The sequence below is a fragment of the Pleuronectes platessa genome, chromosome 15 (genome assembly GCF_947347685.1).
Source record: "Pleuronectes platessa chromosome 15, fPlePla1.1, whole genome shotgun sequence".
NCBI lineage: Eukaryota > Metazoa > Chordata > Actinopteri > Pleuronectiformes > Pleuronectidae > Pleuronectes > Pleuronectes platessa.
The window spans coordinates 6,945,374-6,971,216 of record NC_070640.1 but is presented as its reverse complement, the minus strand read 5'-3'; the positions used below and the strand labels follow the sequence as shown (position 1 = coordinate 6,971,216).

The following is a 25,843-nucleotide window of genomic DNA, read 5'->3' as shown; positions in this document are numbered from 1 at the left end:
AGACCCAACCAATCAGAAACCACATTTCACCCATTCACTGTACTGAGTGTTGCCTGCACAGTGTAGACACTGTATGCTGTGATGTCCAGTTTTATGCTCCATAGTTAATACTAGAAAATATACTAATGAAAAGCATCAGCGGAGTATGCATGCACTGTGTATTCCCCAATCAGGTATTGCCAACCTTTTTTAAATGCCATAATTAAGTCATTAAGACCCTAAACTTTTAACTCATCAGTTCCAAAAGTAAATCATCCTGAGATTTCCTCGAAAGTAATATTCCTACAAAGTTTGATTAAAATCTGTGTATGTGACGTAACACTTGCACTTACAGGGTTTAAATCGATATCCTGCTTTAGGCTATTCCAGTGCACAGGGTTTATAATTATAATAATGAAGCAAAGTCTTCACTGTAAAAGCTTCTGAGGCTGTTCTCCTCCCCAAACCCGACCGAACCATAAACAGTTCGCACTGACCAAGCAATAGATCACAGCTGACATCATCGGAACAGTTTGATACTGGTCCCCAGTTAAATTTTCAAAATTGCTGTTTTCAAGAGACTCTTTTTGGCCCAGCAGCCCGCCATTATGATTATGGATGTGTTTCCTCCCGCTGGCTGCTGTGGATAACAGTCGGAGAGAAGAGAGTAACGAGAGGGATATCTTTGTTCAGGCGCTTATCTTTAAGGCCCAGTGTTTCAGTACAGATAAACTCTCTTCAACTGGCCAGCTCCCGCCTGCTTTAAATTCACATGCAGTTATCTGATTGTGGGTAGTGTGATTCACTACACATATATTTACATATAATGTACAGTATGGCTATGAAGCTGTTATGTATGTGGTATTGTACGTGTTTGTTAGGGGGGGGATTACTGGGGATATCCATTCATGCAAACAATCACTGCGGCAAAAACTCCTCTACTCTGTATTACTCTCCTACTCAGTACGACACACACACACACACACACACACACACACACACACACACACACACACACACACAAACACACCTCATTATTCTGTGCTCAGCGTGCATGGCAATGACTCTTGGCCATCTTGCAGCACGGTGAGACACAGGTCACTGGTTTGACTTTGAAAACCACTGAGTTTGCTCCAGCACCTCCGTCACAATACACCATCATGCAACTTTCCCTCCATCAACGAAGCCTCCGTTCACTTACAAGTGATACTTATCAATAATCTCAGAGTAAGTGCATTAGGATCACTGGAGTATATGGCAAGGGGGTTACATCAGAAGGTTAAAAGCCCTTCAATGCACATTTTTGCATATCTAATGCTCACGTAAGCAGCATCCAGCACCTGCTCTCTGTGAGCTGTGGTTACATTTTAATTCCAAAAAAAGAAAAAAGGGAAAAACACGGTTTATACTGACGCCGGAAACAGAGCTTAGAGCTCCAGGCCACCTCAGGGTTTTAATATGTGTATGAAAAATTCTTGTCACTCTGAGGTAATGCAATCTTTTATTTTCTATAGGCCACGTCCATCTCACAGACTTCAACATAGCAGCTATCGTCAAAGAGGACCTAAAAGCAACGTCCATTGCTGGGACCAAGCCATACATGGGTAAGTAATACACGGTTGACCTATACAGAGCGAGGCTTGTAAAAACATTATGAAACTAGAATGGCACGCAGTAAAATGCAAACGTCTGCCAACGCTCCAACAGTCCCCTGATAATCAATCAAGCTGCAACAAATTCTACACACTTATAAATTTCAGTCACCAAAATACAGCAGATCAAGATCAATACATTATTTGCAGCAAGTGAAATGTGAAAGAACAATAATTCTCGATTCCCTAGATCGTCTAGATCTGAGCTTAAACTTAATCTGTTGTTCTTTGGGCCCTTATCATCCTTTCCCTATAGGTTTTGTGGAAAATCAATTTTTTAGTAATCCTCCTACATACATGTCCATAACTGTGGACATGTTTATTTAAAAAAAAAAATTATAGTGGGTGGACTGCTGGATGAAAAGAACAACCAAAGAGAACTCATTCTTTATTTTAAGATCTGTGGGAATGGCTCCAGTATAATGAGACATTCACTCCTCCAGTTGAGATCACCTTCACAGTCGGTAATGTCTTATCCCCAAAGAAGACACATCTAAAAATAAGTGAGGACTTATTGACCCACACAGGCACTACTTGTTGTCAGGCACATTATGAAGGTTAAAAGCTTTGAGAGCTTTGTGCGGAAATTCTGTTAAATGTATTATCTCCATGTTAGTGACTTTATTATATCAACATTTTAAGAAGGTATATTTAGTATATATGCAAGAGGCATATTTGTTTTATTCTGATGCATTAGCCCAAAACCTGAGAGCAGGTTTTATCTCCGTACAGCTGCCCTTGTCCTCCTCGTGACTCATACAGTAGTTATCAGATCAATGTGGATTCAGGTCAGATCAGACAGGAGCTAACAGGATTTCAGGGAGATATGAATGCTGCGGCAATGTGGTTTTTTGTGTGTGTGTGTGTTCCTGTGTGTGACTGTGTGTGTGCTCAAACTGGTTTATGTGTGTCTGCCCTTGCAAACCGTATGTGACTAGATTTCAGGGTGAATAGTTTTTGGTGTCGTGGCTAATTCATGGCTACTCTGGGAAAAAGTAAAACCTCTCTCAGAGGGTTCAGTAGATTAACTGCTCTTTTCCCTCCTCCCCTGCAAGAAGGCAAAGCAAACCTACCATGAAGGAGAGGAGTGTGTGTGTGTCTGTGGGTGTATGTTTGCATGTTGTTGCTGAGTGATTGAAATTCATTTTGACCATTTGGAACAAGATTAAAGCTGAGCCGCCTTTTCCATGGGATAGATTATTCAACGGAGGGAGGAAAACAAATAACTTAACTAACCAAATAAAGGGTTTTGATTGCTCAACCTCAGAGAAAACCTGTTTACTCAATTATGTATTACAAAGACTTTGCAATGCTTTACAATCTCAATGGATTCACAAAGATACCTTCTCTTATTCTCATAATTAGAAGGTAAGGTTTCAATTATCTCTTCTTTTGTGAACCCAGGTCTCCTTTGTTCGGCTCCAAACTGTATCAGAGTAAATGATTATGGGATTTATCAACAAAACCTTGGGTATCAGGTGTGAAAACTGGCTGGTTATGAGTTCAGCCTCCTCTGTAAAGTCTACTGTCAGCTTTCTCCAAACTCAGAACCAAAACTGAAACAAGCTGCAAAATTCAAGACTGAATATAATGATGGACGGAGCTAAACCACTTCTGTATTTAGAGGCAAGTCTGCACAGCTGCAATCAGGTGAAAGTGCCCTGGTACCATGGTCCCATCGATACACTTGCTCAACCACTGAACAATTAGAAATACGTCAGTGTAATCACAACTCGAACAATGTCCACAAATCTTCGATGAAATATTATTCAACTTGTACTCTGCCGTTTTAGTTAGGTCCAGTTCTAGTGGCAGAAACTTGGACTATGGGCAGAAAAGGTCTCTGGTTCGTCTCTGGTTCGACTCCACAGAGAAACAACAAAAGACGAACCTGGATTGATCTGTCCAAAAATCCAAGAGGATTCTCCCTACCCTGTCTAGTGCCCCTGAGCAAGGCACCTTACTCCCCCAACATCTGCTCCCTGTGCGCCGTGCATGGCTGCTCACTGCTCTGTGTGTCCTGCACCAGATGGTTCAAAAGCAGAGGTTAAATTTCCCTACCTGCATGAGTGTGCCTGTGCATGTCTGTGCATGTGTTTGGGACAAATAAATGTATCTTAATCTTAATCTTAATTAACATGGAGGAGATGGGATTTATGATTTATTCCATAGCTGCGATCTATTATACATTCTATTAAATTGTGAGAAAATTAAAGCAGGGCTTTAACTTAAGCGTCTAGTTTTTAAATAAATCACAATTCAGTGCCAAATACTGTGTTTAGTGCAACAGTCATGCTTCGAAAACCTCAAAAACTAATTCAAGTGTTATTCTTCACCATGCATCTATTTAATTTTGTCAAAACAATTTCTGTCCATCAGCTCCTGAGCTCTTTCAGACCTTTGAGGGTTCCCACCCGGGCTATTCCTTCTCTGTCGACTGGTGGTCGCTGGGGATCACAGCCTATGAACTACTAAGAGGACAGGTAACACTCACACACACAAAAAACACACACGCGCACACACAGAGAGTGATTATAGTCTCATCTCTTCTCACTCCAGCATGGCCTGGCGCACTCTTACTGAACTTAATAATACATATGACATGTACAAGAGTGTACTGGAGAGGTCCTGTCAGTAAGAAAGCAGATATACAGACGCTCCTCGGCCTCCACAGAACAACAGGCGGGTGGATCCGTAATTTAATTTTACATTTCCCCTGGCCGTATTGAGGGAGGATGCTAAAATGTTTAGTCACGGTGTGAGACGAATTGCAGCAGGAGAGGGAAAAAAATTGATTCTGAGTTATTTTGAGAGCCACATAATTGGAATTGATCTTCTAAATATGATTTAATGGATTCTTCGCTGGTCCCATCTGGAGGAGTTTAATTTGGATGTCATGGAAATAAAAACAGGATAGGATTGTTTTTACCGCCTTAATCTATCAGGACGAGCATCGGAGCATGCAGCGGCCTGATCACTGTCGATTCAAGTCAGGCTGCAGCTGAAGAATGTCCTCTCGTGTTTCAGGATGATGATCACACAAACTACAATAACCTCTGGCTACGTTGACAAGGATGCACAACACCTGAAACTGATTCGGAGCTGTCACAAAGTGAAGTGGAAATCACTTCCTGGCACTTGGAACTACAACTCACTCCCCCTGAGACATCTTTAGTTCTCACAAAGCCCCCATTTGCCCCTTTTAGAGTACGTTTTGTTTTCCGACCTCGAAACGACACCGATACCTCAAATTGCCTTATCTTATCCCTCACAATTGTGCCCTGTGGTTTTCAAGTGCTCTTCAATCGTCAGTCATCCAGGAGAGTGTTGCTGAGCAGAACGTCACACCAAGAAATCACTTTTGAGTGACACACAGCAGAGTTTAGCCCCATTTCACTCCCGTTTCTCGTGCTCCACTTTTTTAGGAAGTGTCTCTATAATCCCTGTCTGAGACTTTTCCACTGGTCTCTCTGCACACCGCCATCACCGTCTCCCTGTCAATTCATTTCCACATCTCCACCTCTGTCGCTGAATGGTTTTCTTCTGTATTTTATTTATTTCTGACTGCCACATTTCAACAGCGTCTACAAATCATAAATCACTCTCGGGGCGTTGAGACAGCGTTCTGTTGGATGTGCTGAATGATTTGGCTCCAGGGAACTTTTGACCCCCTTTCTCAGCCTTCACTCCATCATTTCTCTTTCATAAGCTCCGACCACTTCTCGCTCCATTTCCTGCTTCACTTTCAGACAGGGGTCGGCCTGGCCTGCATTCGTGCCAGGCCTCCACATTGGTGGGCCAGTGGAGCGTCACAAAGATTCATAAAGTTTTTACCAGGCATCTCAGTCTCCTCACTCTCTGCCTGTACTTGTAAGTCCTTGGCTGAATTTCTTTCATCGTCAAACCCTGTTTTTAGACCATTTATCTCCTGTCTCTCACTGACCATGCTCTCCTGTTGGGCCTGATCACGGGTTGCACATACAAATCCCAGCATCTTAGCATCTCTCTATAACTGCTCATAAACATTCACTGTCACTTAGTTTTTCCTCCTCTGCTCGTCGTGTTTTTTTTTCTAAACTTGAAGAAACTTCTGCAGCCCCAGAGGAGGAATACTGAGACACCTCGTAAACTTACAAACAAATACAAATATATTGTAAAACATGAGGCAATTTGTCCGTGTTGAATCCTCCGACTTTGAACATCTGAGTCCAAAAGAATATTTCAGCGTTATCTGACACCTTGGCTTGTGCAGTATGTGCCCTCTACAGGGCACATCTGTGGAATTGGACTATAATTGCCACTGTGCATCTGAAAGAGACTGTAATAAAAGTGGAGAATGGCAAGGCAATCACCCAAGCCACATGTTTGCTCCGATTTTATCTTTCATCCCTCCTGTATCCCTTCATTCTGGACCAGTTAACAGAATATCTGCCCTTTTACACCTTGGCTCTTCTGTAAACAACCTGGGAGAGAAAAGCTAAGGACACAACTGTCCACCTACAGCTTCTCCAACTCAAGTGAATAGATGGTGTGAGGGTGTGAAGAACTCTCAGGCTTCCCTTTGCTTTCTGACCCACACAGAGAGCACTCTCACGCTGGGAGTCAGAGAGTTTTTGAGATTTATAGCCCATTTTCTTTTTCCTCTGTCATTTGACCCCATAAGTGCAGGGAACAGGCGAAGAACAGATGGTGTGCTTGAGAAGAGGAGGTGTGACAGTGAATAGAGAGGGCCAACTGCAGAGGAACAAACTTTTAAGACATGTACTTCATCAAAGAAAGTCCCCCAGGCAGTGCGTAGCTACAGGTACAAGCTTTCTGTAACAGACCGACTCCTTTTTCCTCCCTGCAGAGACCATATGTGATGAGATCCAGCACACCAGCTAATGAGATCCTTCAGACCTTCCACAAGGTCCATCCCAGCTTCCCAGCAGGCTGGTCTCTGGAGATGAAGTCTCTTCTCAGAAAGGTAAATAAGGGGCACATGTATAATGCAGAATATATATTTATACATATATATAATATATAAAGGGAGGTTTATGTCACTTTTTCAGACAATTCTGTGCCTGAAACTGAAAATAAGTGAGAAAATTGTTGCCGCTAACAAACCGCATAGTGATTTCTCCTTTGAACCTCTTAGTTTGTATGATGCAATAATTAATAAAAAGGTTGAACTAAAAAGCCAAAAGACAAGCAAATATAATAGGGGGCTGCCACAGCCCTACATCCCCACTGGACAGCAGATACAACAAACAAAGTTTCAATAATGTTTGTAACAATTTAAAATATTAAAATTTCAAAGCATGTTTCGTATAAAAAAAACTGGAAACCAAGTGTACAACTACTCTACTGCCATTTGAGTTGTGTTTTAGATGTTTTTACCACTGATCCCATGGAAACTCTATCTAACAGTTGGCCCTTATGAGCAATAAGGCTCTTAAATATGTTGTGTATACCAAACCTTCCTCAGGTGATGAAACAGAACTCAAACCAGCGAACTACTCAGATGTAACATGACATCAGGCAGACGTGGATCAGTCTGATGAAGTTAAGCTTTTTTAGATTTTGGCCAAACAAAGTGCAAAAGTTAGGATTTGACTTTTCAAAATTGAATACTTAATTTTTCTATAACTGACAGCAGCACTTCATTTGGGAAAAAACGTGGCATCTAGAAAGTCTTTAATTAGGGCGTAAGTTCCATCTTTCGCTTTTATCCAAAGCGACTTACAATTAGTGCATTCAACAACCAATAAGGGGCCAATTGGGGGTTCAGTATCTTGCCCAAGGACACTTAGGCACGCAGATGGGGAACACTGAACTGCCGACCTTCTGGTTGGAGGACAAACGCTCTACGCCAATTCAGCCACAGCTGTTTGTCTACAGATGTCTTATTTGTTAATAACAACCCTTCAGCAAGCAGTACAGCTTCAGAATTATAATTAAGTTTTCATAAACAGGGATGTTGTTGTCGAAGAATGTTGATCCGTGGTGTAACTGTTGCTCTGAACATACAAAGTACATAGTACAAAGTCGACACGGTCTTACAAACTGCAAACAGCTAGAGAATTCAAATTATGTCTACTCATGCCATTGCTTTATTACAATAATTTGTTTATGTACATCCTTCTGTCAATGCAACAGTCTAAACCATAATTAACAGAATTCTATTCTTCCATCATCCCAATTAAACCACTTGCAGAGCTGCTGTAGCTTTTGGGTTTTGTCTTGGCGGGGATCCACTGCAGTCAAACTGTTGCATTGCTTCGTGCTCAGACTCCGCACACCTCATTGGTATTCCACTCGCATGTGTGTGTGCGTGAGAGTGTGCGGGTGGAGAGAGATGTATAGAAAGTGAGACTGTAAGAGGAGAATTTCATGTTCTGTATAATTGTCGTTCATCTTTCACACTTCACAACCTGCCGATTTTTCTACTCATCACCGTTTGCTTCATGTATCTCATTTCCTTTTCCCCTCCCTCTGTCGGTCTTTATCTCTCTTCCTCTCCACCCTGCCGTGTCCCCCGCTCAGTGTCAGCCACCTCAACCCCCTTTGTCCCTGTGTCCTCATTCTCAGACACATCCTTGCGGGCAAAACACATGCTCCCGTCTCAGTGGGCTTCTGTCTCTAACTTTTCAAACCCATGGACAATTGTTTTATTCTAATCCCTGTGTCTCCCTCAGTTGCTCTGCATAGATGTCAAGAAGCGCATTTCCTGCCTAGCTGAGCTGCAGGATCTGGACTACATGTCAGACGTCAACTGGGACGCAGTGCTCAGCAAACATCTTCCTCCAGGCTTTATTCCCAATGTAAGTATCAGGGAAAAAAGCTGAGCACGTCCTCTGTATGCTACCCAGCAAAATGCTCCCATCTGAATAGAAGAGAATAAAATTATTTTTTTCTGACACTTCTTTCCCCAATCCCTGCTTTGCTTCAATAAAATACAAAACACAGCAGAATCTGATAAAAAAAAATACAAAAAAAAAAGAATACAGTGAATAAGCAAATTGTGGATGCCTTGTTCCAAACATAGTATAATAGCATGATTCTACTCTTTTAAAACTTTCATAATAACATCATCTATACCTGCAGCCGCTCGCCCATTCCAGTAATTCTCCCAAGGGGACACAGATGTAGTGAGGAAGCTGTAGCCACTTTTCATGTCATTTCTTTCTTGTCGAGCTGTATACACTGCCCCCTGCTGGGCTGAGCAGGCTCTCCCACTGAGTGTGTAGACACACAGAATGGACAGATGCAGAACAAGACAGAGCAACACACTCGTGCATGATTCTTAGATACAAGAGGACAGCGGGAGGCGCTGCATCTCTACCTGCAGGTCTACAGCTGTGCTCCGCATCATTATAGAGAAAGTGCTCACAGGTAATAATATCATCAGGCCTCATGACTTCAAGCTGCTCGGTTTAGCACGATGACGTGCTATGATTTCTCTGTATTGCCGGGGTCTTAAAGAGGCTGCACTGATTTACTGTGGCCCATTTCACAGCAGGTAGCCGGGCAGAAGAAAATAAAATGCAGCATCTGAATGTGAGGCTGCAATGTCCACATCCTACCTCACAGTTAATCAGATTCAATGTCATACGACTGCCAATAAAAAAAAAGTCATTAACTATAGCTGTCATTGGAGTACTTTGGTCACACTGAATCTATAACTCCTTTAACTGTAAGTACATAGCCAATGTGTAAGCTTTTATACGTGGAGATATCAGTTGTGTAAATACAGTCGTCTCGCTGGTCATTCGCAGCAACAGAATGATGAATGAATTCAAAACACCATCCTGTGTGGGTCTTTGTGAGGCAGCATGGTGACAGTAACTGTCTCCGCTTAGTGCCAGCGCTATATCAACAAAGAATAATGACTGCTGCTAGTGAATACGCGGCTAAATGTCTTTATCTAAATCCAGTAGAAAGTGTGTGGAGCAGCAGCTATCCCCAAGCGGCCGGGCTGGCACAGCAGAAGGAAAAGCACAGAGGATCGATTCGGGAATCGACAGTGTCTCTCTAATTATAGGCCCATCCTCCGTCTTTAGTCTCTTACGGACTATCAATGTTTGAACAGGAAGGGAGAAGTCAGCCTGATGTTTTGTTTTTCAACTTCCCCTCATCTCTGCTTTGTTTTCGTTGGCTTGCCGCCATCACAACTTTAATATTGCATGTCAAAATCAAAGTGGGCATCATTCTGTATGGAAACACGTGTTATCATATCCTAGTGTAATATAAAACTCACCAAATCGAATCACCGCATATTAGTTTACGTAATGCAGATGGTAGTGCGGGGAGATTCTAGGGTTTTGATCTTCTTGTTTTTATCGGCAAGTATTATTTACAACACTGACACAGAAATACACACGAGCAAATGTTTTGTACAAATCAACACAACCCCAATTTCAAGAATAAAGTCAAAATATCCAGCTAAGCCAGAAAAGGATTTCTAAATGGACTGCATTTGTATAGTGCTTTTCCACTCTTGTTGACCAAGGTCACCTTCACACAGTCGTTTGTATCACTTATCATTCACACACAGCTGTCAAGGGTAATATAGGATTCAGTGTGTGGAGGAGCCTGGGCTGGAACAACCAACATTCTGGGGAAGCTTCTTGAATTCTGCATGGTTGGTAATGTCAAGGTTACGGATAATTGGGTAGACTTCACAATGTAGATATGAAACAGCAATCAATTATATACAATGAATACATTTTCACCACTTCAGAATCTCACCTTTAACACTGCAATGATGTAAAGCTGCCAATGGCTCCTCTAACTAGATTTGATGGACCTGAGGAGTTGACTTTATTCACGAAATATTATTCCAACTGTAATCTCGACAATTTGACTTTTATGACAATATCAACTGAAAGAGTTATTAAAAGTGCTTGATTAATGAGATCACTCTTTGATGCACATTTGTTTTATGGTGGCCTGTATGTGTGTCTTTATAGAGGCGGAGGCTAAACTGTGACCCCACATTTGAGCTGGAGGAAATGATCCTGGAGTCCAAACCACTTCACAAGAAGAAGAAACGGCTCGCTAGGAAGACCAAGGACCAGGGATCGGATGGGTCTCCGCAGGTAAGGCCATCAATAATAAACATTAAGTAAATAAGTAAATAAACATTTCACTGTTGTTGAAAAGAGGTTGGACCATGATGAGACAACAACCACATGTAAGGAATCACAAAGACATACCTACTAAGACAGGTCTGCTTATCACTTTTACTCTTATTCAATTTAGATTAGTATGTCCTTGAGTGGATCGCACATCTCCCTCTCAATTCTCCAATATGCATTAAAGAAAGCTAACCACTGCTTTCACTTGCCCCAGTTCCAAGTTATAACTTGGTCCTTAGTTTGTCTTTTTAAACGTGTCTCGAGTGCCATCAGGAATGCCAAGGACACATTTTAGAGCCCTTTCATCAGAGTAAATGTGCCGACGGCTAGCTGTGTGTATGGTGAAGGCGATGAATGCAATCATCAAAGCTCTTTTTACATTTTATATCCAGTCTTTCCCTCCATCTATACATAAATCAGCTGTGGTCCTCAGGGTGTTTATACAAAAGAGCGAGAGGGGAGCAATGAAAGGTTCATTTTATCACCCGGTCAAGTGAGACATATGAGAAGTGGAAAGCAGTTTGACAGCTACGACCAACAGCACTGAGTGTATTTTTTTTAAGTCTGGTGCAGTTGTGGGAACTGATCAGAGCCACTGTCTATGTTTTGTGGTTAGATGTAACATAATACACCACATTCATTTATGTGTCCTTGCATCATAAGTCCAAATAAAACCCACAGTATTAAAATCGCTTAGAGAAAACATAAAAAAATTCTCCGGGACAAGAAAAATCGAGTAATTTGTTTTGATGCAAGGCCTTCCTCTAAGGGTAAACACAAAATCTGGTATGTGTGCCATTAGTCACAAGCGACTGCTGCCATATACAATTTTACTGTTTATTACCCTTCCTTCAGTACCCTGCATGCGCTCTCTAAATGTCCTCTCTGTACGAACGTAGTTCTGGAGGCACTGCAATCTGAAATGCAAAGACATGCCTTTATTACATCATGTTAAATAAATCGTTATGTGACCCTGCAGGTTATTGAACTACCAATCCTGAGCAGGGACCGAGTATAAACATGAAGGACGCGTGTCCACTTCTTTCGATTGTGCCGCCATCTTGTGTTTTTTATGTGCTTTGGATCCAGAACCTGAGGACTAGTGATTGAGGAGCCGCACAGTCAAGGTCAAGCTGATACATGTGCTCCACTAATTGCGAGTCATTTCTCAATCCTGACGTTTAACCCAGTTTTTATAGCGTCAAATAACTAATTAAAGCCAGACTCAATAGAAAAATTCACATGTACATAGATCTTTGAGTTTCGTTCATGTCCCATCCGCTAACATGGAGAAGGCAGGGTTTATGACCCACACTGCATCCAGCCAACAGGGACCAATCAAAATGATTTGGCTTCTGTTCGCTTTTTGGACATCTGTCATGGAGTCCATCATTATATACAGTCCATGGTCCTGAGTCATTCTTCAATTAGATCGATGCAGCGCATAAAATAAATGGTTTAATCACTAAAACACGAAACTAAAACCCTTTCCTGCCAGTTTTCTCATTGTTGTGATGCCGCTTTAAAACAGGCATCCAGGGTTTATCAGGAGAAACGTATTTACAGTAAAAGAGTCCATTGATCAGTAAAACAGGGAAGTGCCACACTGAATTCTAGGCATCTGTCCAATGTTCAACCTTTATATTATTTCCACGGAGACAGTAGAAGTTCAGAGAGATTAGGTAATGAACGCTTTAAATGCAATCAAACTGGTCTTAGTTTTAGATTTGTGTACTTTTAATTAACAGCAGTGAAGTTGGGGTCAGGTTGCTATCTTGAAATAAAAAACACGCCCTATGGACACACGGATATGCACATGTAACCTACGCCATTGCAAAGTCAGTGAGTCAGGCTCTCTTCCCTCGACTCTTTGGCACATTACAACGAGCAAAACAGTTTGTGAGACTCTGCTCTAACAGAAGCGGAGCAATACGTCTGGTCTCGACTCCCGAACCACTACACTTTGCCAGCTTGCACTAAGAAATCAGAGCTGGCCCAAAGTACACCGTGTTTCATAAAAGTTGACAACAGCTTGTGGGGACCTGTCGATGTGTTGTAATATATCAGTGATATCTCGCTGTGCAGCCAGACAACATCCATAATCCCCTTGGCCCACGTTCACCAAGAGAAAGTCTCATATTCTAATGAAATGGAGATAGCAGCCTTTCAGGGAAAACATCTATGATGGCTACGGAGACTGGTGAAGGAACAACACAGGGTCAAACTAAGGGAAATCAATATTAAGTAACTGTAAGGGTATCGTATTTTTGTAACTTGATTTGTTTAATCAAACCACCGTATTTGTTGGTGAATAGAATTGCTGTATTTGTTAGGCAGGTCTTTATGAAACATGGTAACTCGTTTATTATAAGAAAGAATGAAGTTTGTGTGCTTTCTTGGAGGTTTTACGCAGATCATTGAAATTAATTTATATTAAGTCACTGCAGTCAACAGCTGCAGAGGGCGCTGCTCCTCAGTAAACGTTACATTGCCTAGTGTGGCTTTACATCTATAAAAATGTAACCAACTCGAGCCAAGATGTTGAATAATGATGTATGTCAACCAGCTCCCTCTTCAAGAAACTTTCAATAAAATGAATATGGAGAGAGGAGGAAAATTGGTCTGTACAATAACTGGCTGTAAACAAGCCCCGCTGTCCCATCACCAAGGCAGTACAACGCTTTCGTGGCAAAATCCTAGACAACCACAGCCATCCCCTAAATCAATACTTCCAGCTCCTTCCCCTCACAGCAAAGTACAGAGTCACCCAGACTGAAGAAAGACATCTGCAGGAAATAATTTGTCCATTTCGCCACCAAATATCCCAATCACTAAAAGACAGTCACTCCTAGTGTTGCCCACTTTTTATAAATCAATTTAATTTGGTTGTATGAAAGTGTCTTTAATGAAATGTTATCTGTCTGTTTGACATGCTGTGTTTTTAAAGGAAGCAACGACAATAAAGTATTTTCTAGTTCTGTTTCATTAACTCAAATACATTCAGTACACTGCGAAACTTTTCACCTTTCTATAAAAGTGACTCGCTTCATGAGTTATCTATTATTCATTACAAGTGGTCATATGATGCAGCGTGTGGGCTGTCTGGGACACTGCTCGCTTCACTCTCTACAAATATTAGTTTGTCTTGCTGCAATGCTTCAGCATATCCACTTACAGAAAAACCTGTGGGACCACTTGTGATGATGCATGTGAGACTGACACGAAGAGCGTGTGTGCGTGTCTATGTGTGTGTGTGTTGAGATGCTCTGAGCAGCATTTCTGAAGCATAGCAGATCAATATTGAATGAAGAAAGATGTCCCAGCCTACTTCCTCCTCATTACCCCGAGGCTACTCTGTATTCTTTTTGCATATTTGACTTCACTCCTCATTTTTCCCTTGTTCTCTCCGGCCTTCTTTCACCTCCCTTGTCCTCAGACTCCTTCTTGCCGTCGACACGTCGCTCTCACTCCTCACTTAAACAGTATACGTCAGCTGCCTCATCCATTTTTCTAGCCGCTCTTATCTCTGTGCCACTGCCTCCCCGTCGCTGCTAGGCTCATAATGCAGCATGGAATTAGCTCAATTAAATCACGGATAATATAAAGCAGAAAAATGGAGTCGTGCCGTGAGAACAAAATAAATTACACACACACACACACACACACACACACACACACACACACCTCTCTTTTAATCAGAGATTTCATTCACATTGATTACAGAGTGCAACATTGTAAAACTGTGTTATTATAGACTGTATCCTGATAATGTACACACTGGGGCATTAATGTTACAAACAGAGAGATAAACTGCAGGAGAGTTATTGGGAATTTGTGCCTGTGATAACATTTAGTGTCCTGCATCCAGCCCCGGTGTAATAATTCTATCACAAGAGCAGAGACAATGTAGAAAATAACAACAGATTATAGAAGAACACATCATTCATGTTTTTTATAGTCCTGATAGGGTTTTTAAAAGGTATTTGAAATTTAACTTCAGATGTAGAGTGGTTAAAACGACCACAATAAAGCAAAAAAGACTGTGAGTGCAGAAGGTTCTGGATGTGTAAACAAGTAATTGTTTGTTAATAAGTTCAGCATATCGACCTAAAATGTGATGAGGTATGAATCACGAATATCAAGTTTGAGATAATATTAAAAATGCATTAACACCATGTTATGTGAGTGTTTCAGCACCACAGGAAGAGACACAGTGACAAACATTGTGTCTTTAAATGTTTTGGTCATGGGAACGTACATGAACATGTTTGACTCTCGATTCAAACAGTGGCCAAATGCAGTAAAAAGAGGAATTATTCATTCTCACATCAAGATGCCCTGTTTTATTGCATCTGCATGTAACATTAAATTGAATTTTATGATGAAGAGGAAAACTCAGCAGTAAAGTTAAAAGTGGGGTCAAACACGGCTTTAAATGCAGCTTGTGGCTCTAAGTGTGGCAAAGTTGGAGGATGGGGTTTTGGCATTCTTCCTAATACTTTCCAACTGTTGAAAGAGTTGTGCTTTCTATAGCAAACAGAAGCTGCATATAAGTAATGTAAAATTACTACTTAAAAGTTTATTTCTGAATGCATATTTTCAGAAGCAGTCAAACAGTTGTAGTCCAGGATGTTGACAACGATGACAAACTCAACTGAAAGTTAAATATGTGACTGGGGAATTGAATTTAAACTTTATTTTTCATTATTCCCCAACATAGAATAAATATAATTTTTTTAAATCTCATGAACCATACGTACCACATTACTTCTCAAAAACGGTATTGTCTTAAATCGATGGAATTGCTACCATCACTCGGTTTCTCTTTCAACTGCTGTACACATTAGCAGTCACATTGAAAACACAAGTTGGCTCAGTGTTCAGACAAAGCACAGTAAGCCCAGTAGAAGGATTGCTAAGAAAGGTCCCAGATGGGCTCTCATCCAGCGGAGCACTCCCTGATGGTTTGTCTCATTAAATTGAAAGTTTAATCCAGCAGTTGGAGCAATTAGCCCCTGAACTGTCTTTCTCAAAGCATTTAATGAAGGGGAAAAGAGACGGATTAGCAAGTGGAGACCTGTGCAGTTTAGGAAATGTCCCTGTTGCATTGTGCGTGAATGTCAAGCTTCTTTACATATTTCCATCAATATACCAAGAATTAAGTGGATCCATCCCCCCCAAGCATTTTGACAGTACAACTTGTGTGCAATCCGTCTCCACCATTGCCACCACTGTAATTTTTGGGGGGGGTTATGTTCACAAAGCAATGAACGGTTATTAAATTCAAATATTTTTACTGTCAGGTTCTGACATACCTTTCCAGCTAAGATACAGCAGCATTAGTGAGACACTGCATCATACTCTGTGTCCAATCTGTCTTGTACATTTTTTCCTATCGCGTCTATCACGGTGAGAACATTTGACAGATGATACATTATTCGTCCTCTGTGTCAGTCTTCTTCGTCCTTTCGTTATCCTGCATCGGCCACACACAGGCTCACTCTCTTCTCTTAATGCACTTACCATCCACCGGTGCTCATGTGAATCTGCTGTTTTGTTACTTTGCCAACCTGCAGTGACACGGCCCCTTAACCATAAACCCACGGGTAAGAAAGATATTTGCCAAGTGACCTTCTTCTTCTTCTTTCCCTCTCTCTCTTGCCAGCAAGCAAAAGTATAACAAAATGAACACTAAACCCTCTTGGTTCACTTGCCAAATGTATACATACACGTCTTTGTCTCCTCTAACAACATGGCTGCCCCGATATAATGGGTCCCCCACTGTGAGAGCACCTGTACTGAGCCGCTGTGCGGGGCTGTGTGACTGACAGCTACGGGCAGGGAGTCAGCAGCTTCCCAGAGCCAGAGCTCAGTCTGGAGCGGGATTAATGTGCCAAATATGTACAAGTACACGGTGCAGGTGGACAGATCAGAGCACATGGGACGGTTGCTCTGACCTAAGGTTAGGTCAACTGTTTCCTCTACTGGAAAGAAACTGACTCTAGCACAGAAATGTGAAAGGTACTACAAAAGTATAGTGTTGTTACCTCTCTACCCGATTGTGATTCAGTTCCTGGAATAATAACGGCTATAATGTTAGATCCTGATTTTGTTTTTTAAGCTGTGCCAGCAGTGATTTTTGATTTGCTGTCTCTCCTCCAGAACGGTCAGATGCAGCAGCGAATGGATAACGTCCAGAGAGACTTCATCGTCTTCAACAGAGAAAGGTAAGGAGCCTACATGACCTTACATGCACATGCCCTGAAAACCATAGATAATATATAAAGGCCAGATGTCTCGTCCGCATTGCCGGCCAATGGAGTCGAACATCTGCACATGGCGGCCATCTTGCCACAGGCGGTTCGCTCACCCATAACATTGTGTTGGTAGTGGTCCATGTACTTTTTAAATAAAATAAAATATTTATTGATGTATATTTGTAAAGGGAGATGTAACTATTTTAGAGCATTATTCTATTTTTCTGAAAAATAAAATAACTATTCATAAGTATGCAGTGTCATAACTACATCTTGACATTTATAACAAACCAAATCGTTTAAAAATCGGTTGAAAATTTAGCAAGTTATGGTTATTTAAAATGTACGTACCAATACCAACACAATGTTACGGGTGAGCGAGCCGCCTGTGGCAAGATGGCCACCATGTCAGGACGTTCGACTCCGTTGGCCGAGACATCTAGCCTTTAGATATATATATATATATATATATATATCTATGCTGAAAACACTGTACGGTCCATCATTCTGTACATCACTACAGTTATTGTTATGGAACTAATGGCCCGACTTTACTCTTAAGGATAATATTTAAGTTCTGAGTGCCATAATGAAAAAGTTGCAAACTTTAGCTTTCATTTTCTTATTAAAATCTTCTAATACTAGACATACAGACAGTGGAGGTCACCCTGAACAAGAGTGAGGTGAAAAAACTGCGTCACATATCTCCTCTAACAAGAGCTAGCTAGCATTAGCTTATCACTGTGGTACCTTTAAGCTAACTGTTGTAGCATCCTGTGACAACCACACATTCAATTTGCAGGTTAATTTACATCAAATGTCACTGAAATGGACAAATTTCACAATAAACGAACGTTTACCTTGTTCCTGTTCCGGCTGGGAGCTTAATAATCCATTTCATGACCATTAGCTTGAAAAAGAACATCTTACAAACACTGTTTTCCCTCCTGAAATCAAGCTTATTAGTCAAATAATCATTGTCACACGCTACTTCCTTAAAAGCTTCAAAATAAAAGTCCCCCCAAAAAGTCGCTAGCAAGATAAAAGCTTGCAGGAAGTGGATATTTCCATTTGTTTATTTACTCTATAGGGTCTCTGCTCATTAATCAACAGACAAAATACAGTCAATTAGATCATTTCCATTTGGCGAGGCCAACCTGAAATACGTCTGATATATAATGGGATTTCCATCTGTTCCATCTTAACAGGAGATGCTCTTTTCTCAACAGGTCAAAGAAAGCGGTGGTGGACTCGGAGACTTCAGAGCTTTCCACGTGTGAGAAGAACAAGGCGATAGAGGACGGACAGAATAACAATGTTAAGCCGGCTGCCTACTTATCAGGATAGATCCCGTGACCCCACTCCCTCCATTATCACCTTCACTTGCCCACAGCTTGTAGATCAGCAATTTGCACACGAGACACCACATTGCTCAATCAGCACACAGACACTCTCAGAGCAGGTCACCAGTGTTCCTGCACCACCATTGCATTTATTCAAAAAACTAAATGTACGCCCCCGTGCATCGCGGTTCACACAGATAAAGAAACACATTATGAAGAGCTGCACGACTGCAGGAGTGAAAGTGACCCCAGGGTTTTCACTCTCCTGTCACCAAGAGGAATGACTCCGTGCAGGGCGTCACTCATATTTCATGCTCCAGTTCATCATCCTGGTGCTCTGAGGTCGGCTCAACCTGCCGTGTGCTGATGGGAAGTGGAGGTCACAGAGGAGACGACGCCACATCGGCTGCCATAAGGAAATAAAGTCAGACCTGGTCTACTACGGCTTAGACTTAGATTTTTTTGTCTCAGCAAGGCACTTTCTGGTTAATTATGAAAAATATAGCAATGTACCTCCTGTGCTACATTGAATGGCACGGCACAGGGAGTTGGGTTGGCTAGTGAAAGAGTTCCGACATCGACATGAACACTGAGTCCATAAACATTTAAAGGGAGAGAGGTTAATAAGGTAAAACGAGGCCTTTGTTTTTATCGCAGCAACCACAGATTCCTCCAGGTTAGAAGTTAGGGAGCTGAGCTGTAGACTTGAGCATGAACGGCTAACTTTATCATAGCAGCAGACACATGTTGGTAGTGGTCATTATGCCGAGCTTTGATAGTCAAGCTGACAAAGACTGCAACATTTGGTACAAGGAACCAGCTTCATCCGATGCAGACAAAGGCAAAACGCAGCTTTTCTTCACTTCTGTATGATTCAACCTGCTGTACAGCCAATAGAGAACTTCGAAATGCAGAAAACAAAAGGTTTGAATTTAATCTTGAAGGTCTATTCGCGACCTTGAAAGTTTTTATGGAGCTTTGTAGTTAGGGCCACACTTGATGTGTCGTTTCTGATGAATTGTTTCACACCGATAATCTGGATGAACCTTCGCCTCAATCTGCAGGTGACCCGCTAGGTTCTTCAGGCAAAGCTACGAAGAATTAGAAAAAGTTAGTCGGTAGATGTTATGTGTTCTGCACTGAGCCTCGCTTTTGCACATGCTTCTTCATCAATTGTAGCATTAATGCACAGAGAGACAAAAAAATCTTAAACTGTGAGTGAATACTTATTCCCTTAGGACTGGTTTTTATAGACGAGGATTAAATTGAGTCCGAGATAAGATTAATCTTCTTTGGTTACTGTCTGCAATGATATTTGTTTCTTGTCATTTTTTTTTATTTTTTATTGTCCTTTCTCTTTTGTGTTGGATACAATCAATTACACGTGTGCCACCGGATGAGTCTGTACAGTGGGTTTATAATGAGTTGCTCTAATTTGAAGTGTTCCTCTTCATCAGCAGCTGTGTGGAGATGGTATTTAACAATAATCTGGGATTCCACACCATCTGGAAAACACAGTGGGGAAATACTAAATCTCAAAATTGATTTTTCAAAATGTTTGATTCAAATTATTGAAGGGAAACAAACACCAGGCGAGGAACTGCCCTTCGTAAGATTAACTTTAGACTTGTTGACGAACCCACACCGGCCTCTGAGATGTGAAGAGGCTGTAAGTTGCCTTATTCTTGAGACATGGCACACGTCTGGTTTGCTTCAACTTTAAAACCTGAGCTTTTTCACAAACAATAAATAACTGTGATTTCTACTAAGGCCGAGCCATTCAATTGACTTATCTATCTCTAATAAGACTCAACCCCTTTCAAGTCTATAATACTTGTAATTATATTTAAACATATATAAATACTTGGTTCAAAACTGTCTGCACTTTTCTATTTACAATTGGTACAATGTTTTGACTTTGTGTTGTTGTGGCTGTTGTTGTTGTTGTTATCGTCGTCACTGATGTAACTGAACAGTTTCAGAGTTGGTTTCCTGTATTAGTTGTAAGATAAAGTGGGTTAGATACAGATGGACTGTATATGAGAAAAATACATTTGTTAATGATTATCTTAATTCTTTCATATGTAATAGGAGCACCACATTTTTTGACGTGGCAGATTTGATCCTTACTAAAAGTGAAGGTATAAAATATAACAGACAAATAGTAATTGACAGTGGAAAAATTAGAAATTAATCAAAACAAACTTTAATAATAATAGAATTGTTTCCCATTTGAGAATTTCATCCCCCACCTATGTTTTGTTGTTCCTCTGTTTTCACTGTATGTTCATTGTATTCAAACGTGATGGAGTTGCAAACTATTAAGGTGTGCCTTAAAAAATGAATTTCAGTTTTTCTGAACCGTTCTGACTTTGCCTTGTACTTCATTTTGATTTTGTCTTTATGAATTAAATGGGGAAAGGAAAGCCACTGGTAATAAAAGCTTTTTTTTTTTAATCATTATTATGAAGAGTGAAAGGATGCTAGAAGATTTGTATCTTAAATTAAACTTGGAAAGAAGATATTGTATGTGTGTAGGTTTTGATTGCTGTTCAGCTTCCTAAACACAATGCTGCGCCCTAGTGGTCGATTACTGGAAGCACAGTTATTAACCAAGCTCCAGACTGAAAAATAAAAAATGCATTGGCTGTACACTAGAAGGTTTGCCATGTAATTTTTAAGAGGAAATTCCTGTTTCCTAAATATGAATCCAAATGACTTCGATGATCCAGGGATTATTTTGTATAATACCTACAGGATCAAATGTTATCTTAACCTATCCCGTAGTAATATCTTAGTATCTTGTTTTTGATGATAACATTGAACTCAGAACCAGTGGTCCTGGGAGTAGCTTCACATAACCACTAGCATATGATACTTGATATGAACATTTATTATAAACATGCAAAAAAATAACAAATATTTTATCTTCACGTGAACCGGCTCTAAGCTGGTTTCCAAAACACATTCTTTACTTTTTATAATATCTTCAGCATCAGGCCTGCACCATTTGTTTTTTGTATTCCTTCTCCCTCCTACACACATGCACAGTTTACAGATTGTTGTTTACCTCTTGTACAAGGTCAACCAGAGGGCACAGTCTCCTTCCTGCTCCACTGTGGCTGAGCTGAGGGGGGATTCAGCTGAAAAATACTCCCCCATGTCTGCCTGGCATCACTGAAGCAGGGAAAGCTCAGTTTACCGCATAAACGTTACACTGGATAAACACAACAAAATCTTTCTTATTTAATAAAAGAATGAATTACATCAGGTAATTCTTTCATCTTCAGAAGTGTCTTCTATTTACAGTTTTATGTTTACAGGTTTACTTCCTCATATGCAACAAACACACGCCCTTCCTGTTTATACTGATTTGCTGAGTCATCTTAACAATCTTCATCTTTGCCATCTATGATGTCATCATATATTATCATACAGCTGAACCAATGCACCTCACTGTGAAGGGGAATTATTCAGTTTTATTCAGCTACATTAGATTTTATCTGCAGTAAAGCTTACATTTTGTAATGGACTTTTTAAAATAATCTGTCCTTTTGTTGGAAGCCCTCCTGTTGTTTCCCATAGCGCCCCCTATCTGTTGATGGGGTTAGAACTTTCAAGTAACTACGCAGGAGCAGGTTGGATTCAAGTTAACGTAAAGGGAAATCCACATTCTGCCCATAATCGACTCTTGAGCTTTGAAACATAGACCAGCACCAAATCCGTGTATTTTAGTATCATAAGAAGATTTGTTTGCCTGAATGACATCTTTCCAATAAGTCTTATCTTTTTGACTAAATTCTTAGAATTGTAATGCACATTTTAATGCACATTTATAGAAGCAATATATAAGATCTATCGAGATGGTGCTAGGAATTGAAGCATCCAACTCCATATCAATAATACCGATATCACACAAATTCAACCTATTACAGCCCTTTCCTTAAATTTAAAATGTATACATCTCTTTTTATTTTAAAGAAATGCAAAGTTAATCAATGAGAAGGCCATTTTTTAAATAATTTTTACAAAGCACTGATATAATAGAGGAAAACAAGCCTACTTGTTCTCTTTTGATGAACGGATGTCTGTGATTCTTTCAATATAGAAAACAATTCCTCTCATCTAGATCTCTATCTTAATGCCAACCTTTTGTGCAAGTTGAGTAATAACACAATAAAACAGGTCTCAGTCAGTTGCAACTCATGTTTATTCAGGAAACAAATCATACCATCCACAACACACCTTATTTTGACCTGCCATCTCTGGGTTTTTGATACAACAGTGAAAAAAAAAGAAACAACATAAAAACAATAAGGTTGTCAAACTAACATAAATACACACAAACCACCACTGGTGCCTGCATCGGTTCGCCACACTACTGCCAAATAAAGATCTCCTTCCCTCCCTCCCCAAAAAACACACATTTTCCCTCACTGCACTACAATCCTCTGCCTCGTCAGAAAAAAAGCAGAGACACAAAAAACAGAGCTCTGAGGCCCCCCCCCCCCCCCACCCTGACGCGAGCTCATCCAGAGCGTTTCAGGTCATATTCAGGCTGATGTTGAATTGGTACTGGTCAGGAATGCATTACGGGGCTGTACGCTGAGGTGACAAGGGAACGATGGTGTGTTCCTTGTCCCGCAACGACAGCCCGGGTTTGTCAGGAATGAAAAGGAAAAAGCCAGAGGGGAAGTGCTGTTAACTGAAAACAGGTTTCTGATACTTCATCATTTCATTGCAACTGTTTTTTTTAAGTAGTTGCCTTCAAGTTGGTTGAGTTCACTCGTACTTGTTGTTCAGGTTTTCTTTTTCTTTTGTTTTTTCAAATCTTTTGTTCCCTCTGTTGTCTTTCTCAAGATGATTTCAGGATGACAGAAGCAGGCGATACGCTAGAAGCAAATGCAAAGGACGGATTCTCACAACGTTGTTTTCCAAACAGCCATGACAAGGGCGCGAGAAAGGGGGATGAGGAAAATGTAAATCCCTTTCTAACATTTCTATTCTTTAGCCTTAAAATCATGTAATCAATACACCGAGGGGGCGGGTCGTTATAAAGCGTCTCAGAGGAGGGGGGGGGCGAGAGGATCACGGATCACGTCGCCCATCTTCATGTGGCCCACGCGGCTCCATGTCCCCACCGCGCTCCTGCTCTGGGATTTTAATAAACGCCACTTTTGACTTGATCCAATAAACCCAAACTGGCTGCAACGACATCGTTCACAAAGCTACATCACATCTAGTGTATATACAATGCCACCTAGAGCTAACCAACGGTACTGCGTGATAATACGGGACTAATGCGGGATCTAGTGTTATGATTCGCTGCCTATGGAGAAAGCGGGCGACTGAAAAAGGGGGTGACATTGAACGTCAAACAGGATGAAACAACCAAAGCATCATTCTGAGAAAAGCCGAATCTTTTTTCCTTCGAGAACAGTTTATTGTTTTGTTTTGTGTTGTCTTGGTTGAATGTGATTGTTAAGAAGTTTTACCAGTGTGTTTTCCAAATTGCCAAAGCACTGAATTCTTGGCATGTTTTCACGGTATGTGTCGTGTACTCTCTACAAAGAAGAAGAGACGGTAAACTGGTTTATGTGTATTGTGCTCTGGTGCTAATGATTCCAGTCCAAGTTCCCCAGGAAAAGAGATACTGTTCTCATCTGAGCCAGGTTGCATTGTGACAGGTAAGGCATGAGGATTCAGTGTTTTGCTCGTTTAACTTTTAATCTAATCGTGGTCCTCTGCATCTCCTCCTCCTCCTCCTCCTCCTCCTCCTCCCTCCATCCTGCACTGGCTGCTGCCGTCTTACTGGCTGCATCCCCTGGTCTCTCTGCCATTTAACTGAGAGATGTGATGTTGGAACGACCACCGGGGGGCACTACAATACGGCGGCCTGCAGGCCTGATGGGGAGGTCGTCTGGGATGGTGGGACCTGGGACAGAGAGAAAAGGAAAGGAAGTTAAAATGAGTTAAGAAGGAAACTGAGGAAAGGACACCTAACGAAGGAGGAAAGGAAGAGCAAGGAGGAGAGAGAGAGAGAGAGAGAGAGAGAGAGAGAGAGAGAGAGAGAGAGAGAGAGAGAGAGAGAGAGAAGACGAACTCTTGCGAGTCTGCAGAGAAATGAAAACTTGTAAAACCCGAAGCAGTGAGAAGAAATGCTCCAGAAGGAAGGTTTTGGTTTTAAACTCTTTGTTACATTATAAACAGTAAAACATTGTATCGATGTATATTGAGCTTAGATTTGGGAATCACCAACAGTACTAAATATTATAGTGCAGTTAAATCAAATGATGTCTTCCACAAAGACTGAACCTCTGTGATTTACCCTGAAAATGGACAAAGGTCTCAAAAAACTTTAAGTGTCTACGCACTCTATGATTGGAGAGGTTCTGCTGCAGTGGGAATAATGTGCAGTTTGCTGTTCTGTTAAGTAGTTTTCCTTAAATATGATCGACAAATATGCAGCAAGGTTGTTTCTTTACGCAAAGACCTTCCTGTGACAGAGGAGGGACATTCGCTACAGAAAATGCCATAAAACGGATTCAATAAATCACAAAGGAGACCTCTGGGACTATACAGATACTGATGAGGCCATTATCTCCCTGTGCTCTCCCTTGGAAACTGGTGCTGGTACCATTTGTCAATTCTCTCAGACTCACTCTGCACGGAACAGATTTGGTGCCGCACGAAAAATTGCTGTCACATACTCACATTATTACTTTCCGTGCTCCAGAGGTTTTTCAAGACACACTATTATTGTTTGATCGATGGTATTTATGCTGCTGAAACACTGACAAAAGAAGCTACAGCCTGACATTGAGCGTTGGTGCTTTTCCAGAGGATGAGCCAGCGTATATCTGCTGCAACCGATTATCAGAGAGTGTATAAATGGAAAGTCCAATGATGTCAGTCTGTGATACACTCTGACATCTAAGCAAACAGTCCTTCACATCTCAGCTCCAGAGAAGTAAATCAACTCTGCAGGTGGTGACCCTGGAAAAGAAACAACTAAAATAGACATTAGACTGACTCGCTCTGAGAAGCACGCACACATGTGCACAAGTACGCACAAGCAGAACACACACACACACACACACACACACAAACACACACACACACATATACTTAAACGCCTAACAGTTACAACTCCTGGGAAAAAACCAGGAGCCTTACTCCCCTTTACAGTCAATTCTGTGCTCCAAATTCTTTCCAGCGAAGGTCACCTTCCATTTTCATCGGTGAGGTATCACACATCGACCCCATTTGTAAACATAGGTTGCATAAACAGCCAAAGGATAAACGCAATTCCGTGGACTTTCCCCTCTAAATGAGTTATCAGTCATTAAAAACAGTTTGTGCATTTGGCAGAGCGACTTCCAGGATCACGTTGGATACAGCTGCAGTCTCTCCAGGTTACCCAAGGTTGCACATGGACACGTTTAGTCCGCCGGGGGAGGACGGAAGGACGAGCTAATAGCTACAGTCGCTGT

At 41.2% G+C, this 25,843-nt stretch overlaps 3 protein-coding genes across 3 annotated transcripts in view; 1 reads left to right on the top strand and 2 right to left on the bottom strand.

The window, feature by feature from the left end:
- The window catches only part of zmp:0000001268 (CYTL1 domain-containing protein), a 66,719-nt gene extending 48,759 nt beyond the window's left edge, over positions 1-17,960 (bottom strand). The window contains exon 1 of the mRNA XM_053441983.1: positions 17,868-17,960. Coding sequence (XP_053297958.1) covers positions 17,868-17,932 — 65 coding nt within the window. The 5' untranslated portion in view covers positions 17,933-17,960. The remainder of the gene's footprint in view (positions 1-17,867) is intronic.
- Positions 1-21,002, top strand: part of stk32a (serine/threonine kinase 32A) — a 61,635-nt gene extending 40,633 nt beyond the window's left edge. The window contains exons 6-12 of the mRNA XM_053441981.1: positions 1,494-1,583; positions 4,011-4,114; positions 6,481-6,597; positions 8,309-8,434; positions 10,583-10,711; positions 16,913-16,977; positions 18,237-21,002. Of these exons, the coding sequence (XP_053297956.1) occupies positions 1,494-1,583; positions 4,011-4,114; positions 6,481-6,597; positions 8,309-8,434; positions 10,583-10,711; positions 16,913-16,977; positions 18,237-18,354 (749 nt within the window). The 3' untranslated portion in view covers positions 18,355-21,002. The remainder of the gene's footprint in view (positions 1-1,493; positions 1,584-4,010; positions 4,115-6,480; positions 6,598-8,308; positions 8,435-10,582; positions 10,712-16,912; positions 16,978-18,236) is intronic.
- A 1,540-nt stretch (positions 21,003-22,542) lies between these two features.
- The window catches only part of dpysl3 (dihydropyrimidinase like 3), a 32,003-nt gene continuing 28,702 nt past the window's right edge, over positions 22,543-25,843 (bottom strand). Inside the window, exon 14 of the mRNA XM_053441946.1 lies at positions 22,543-24,285. Coding sequence (XP_053297921.1) covers positions 24,191-24,285 — 95 coding nt within the window. The 3' untranslated portion in view covers positions 22,543-24,190. The remainder of the gene's footprint in view (positions 24,286-25,843) is intronic.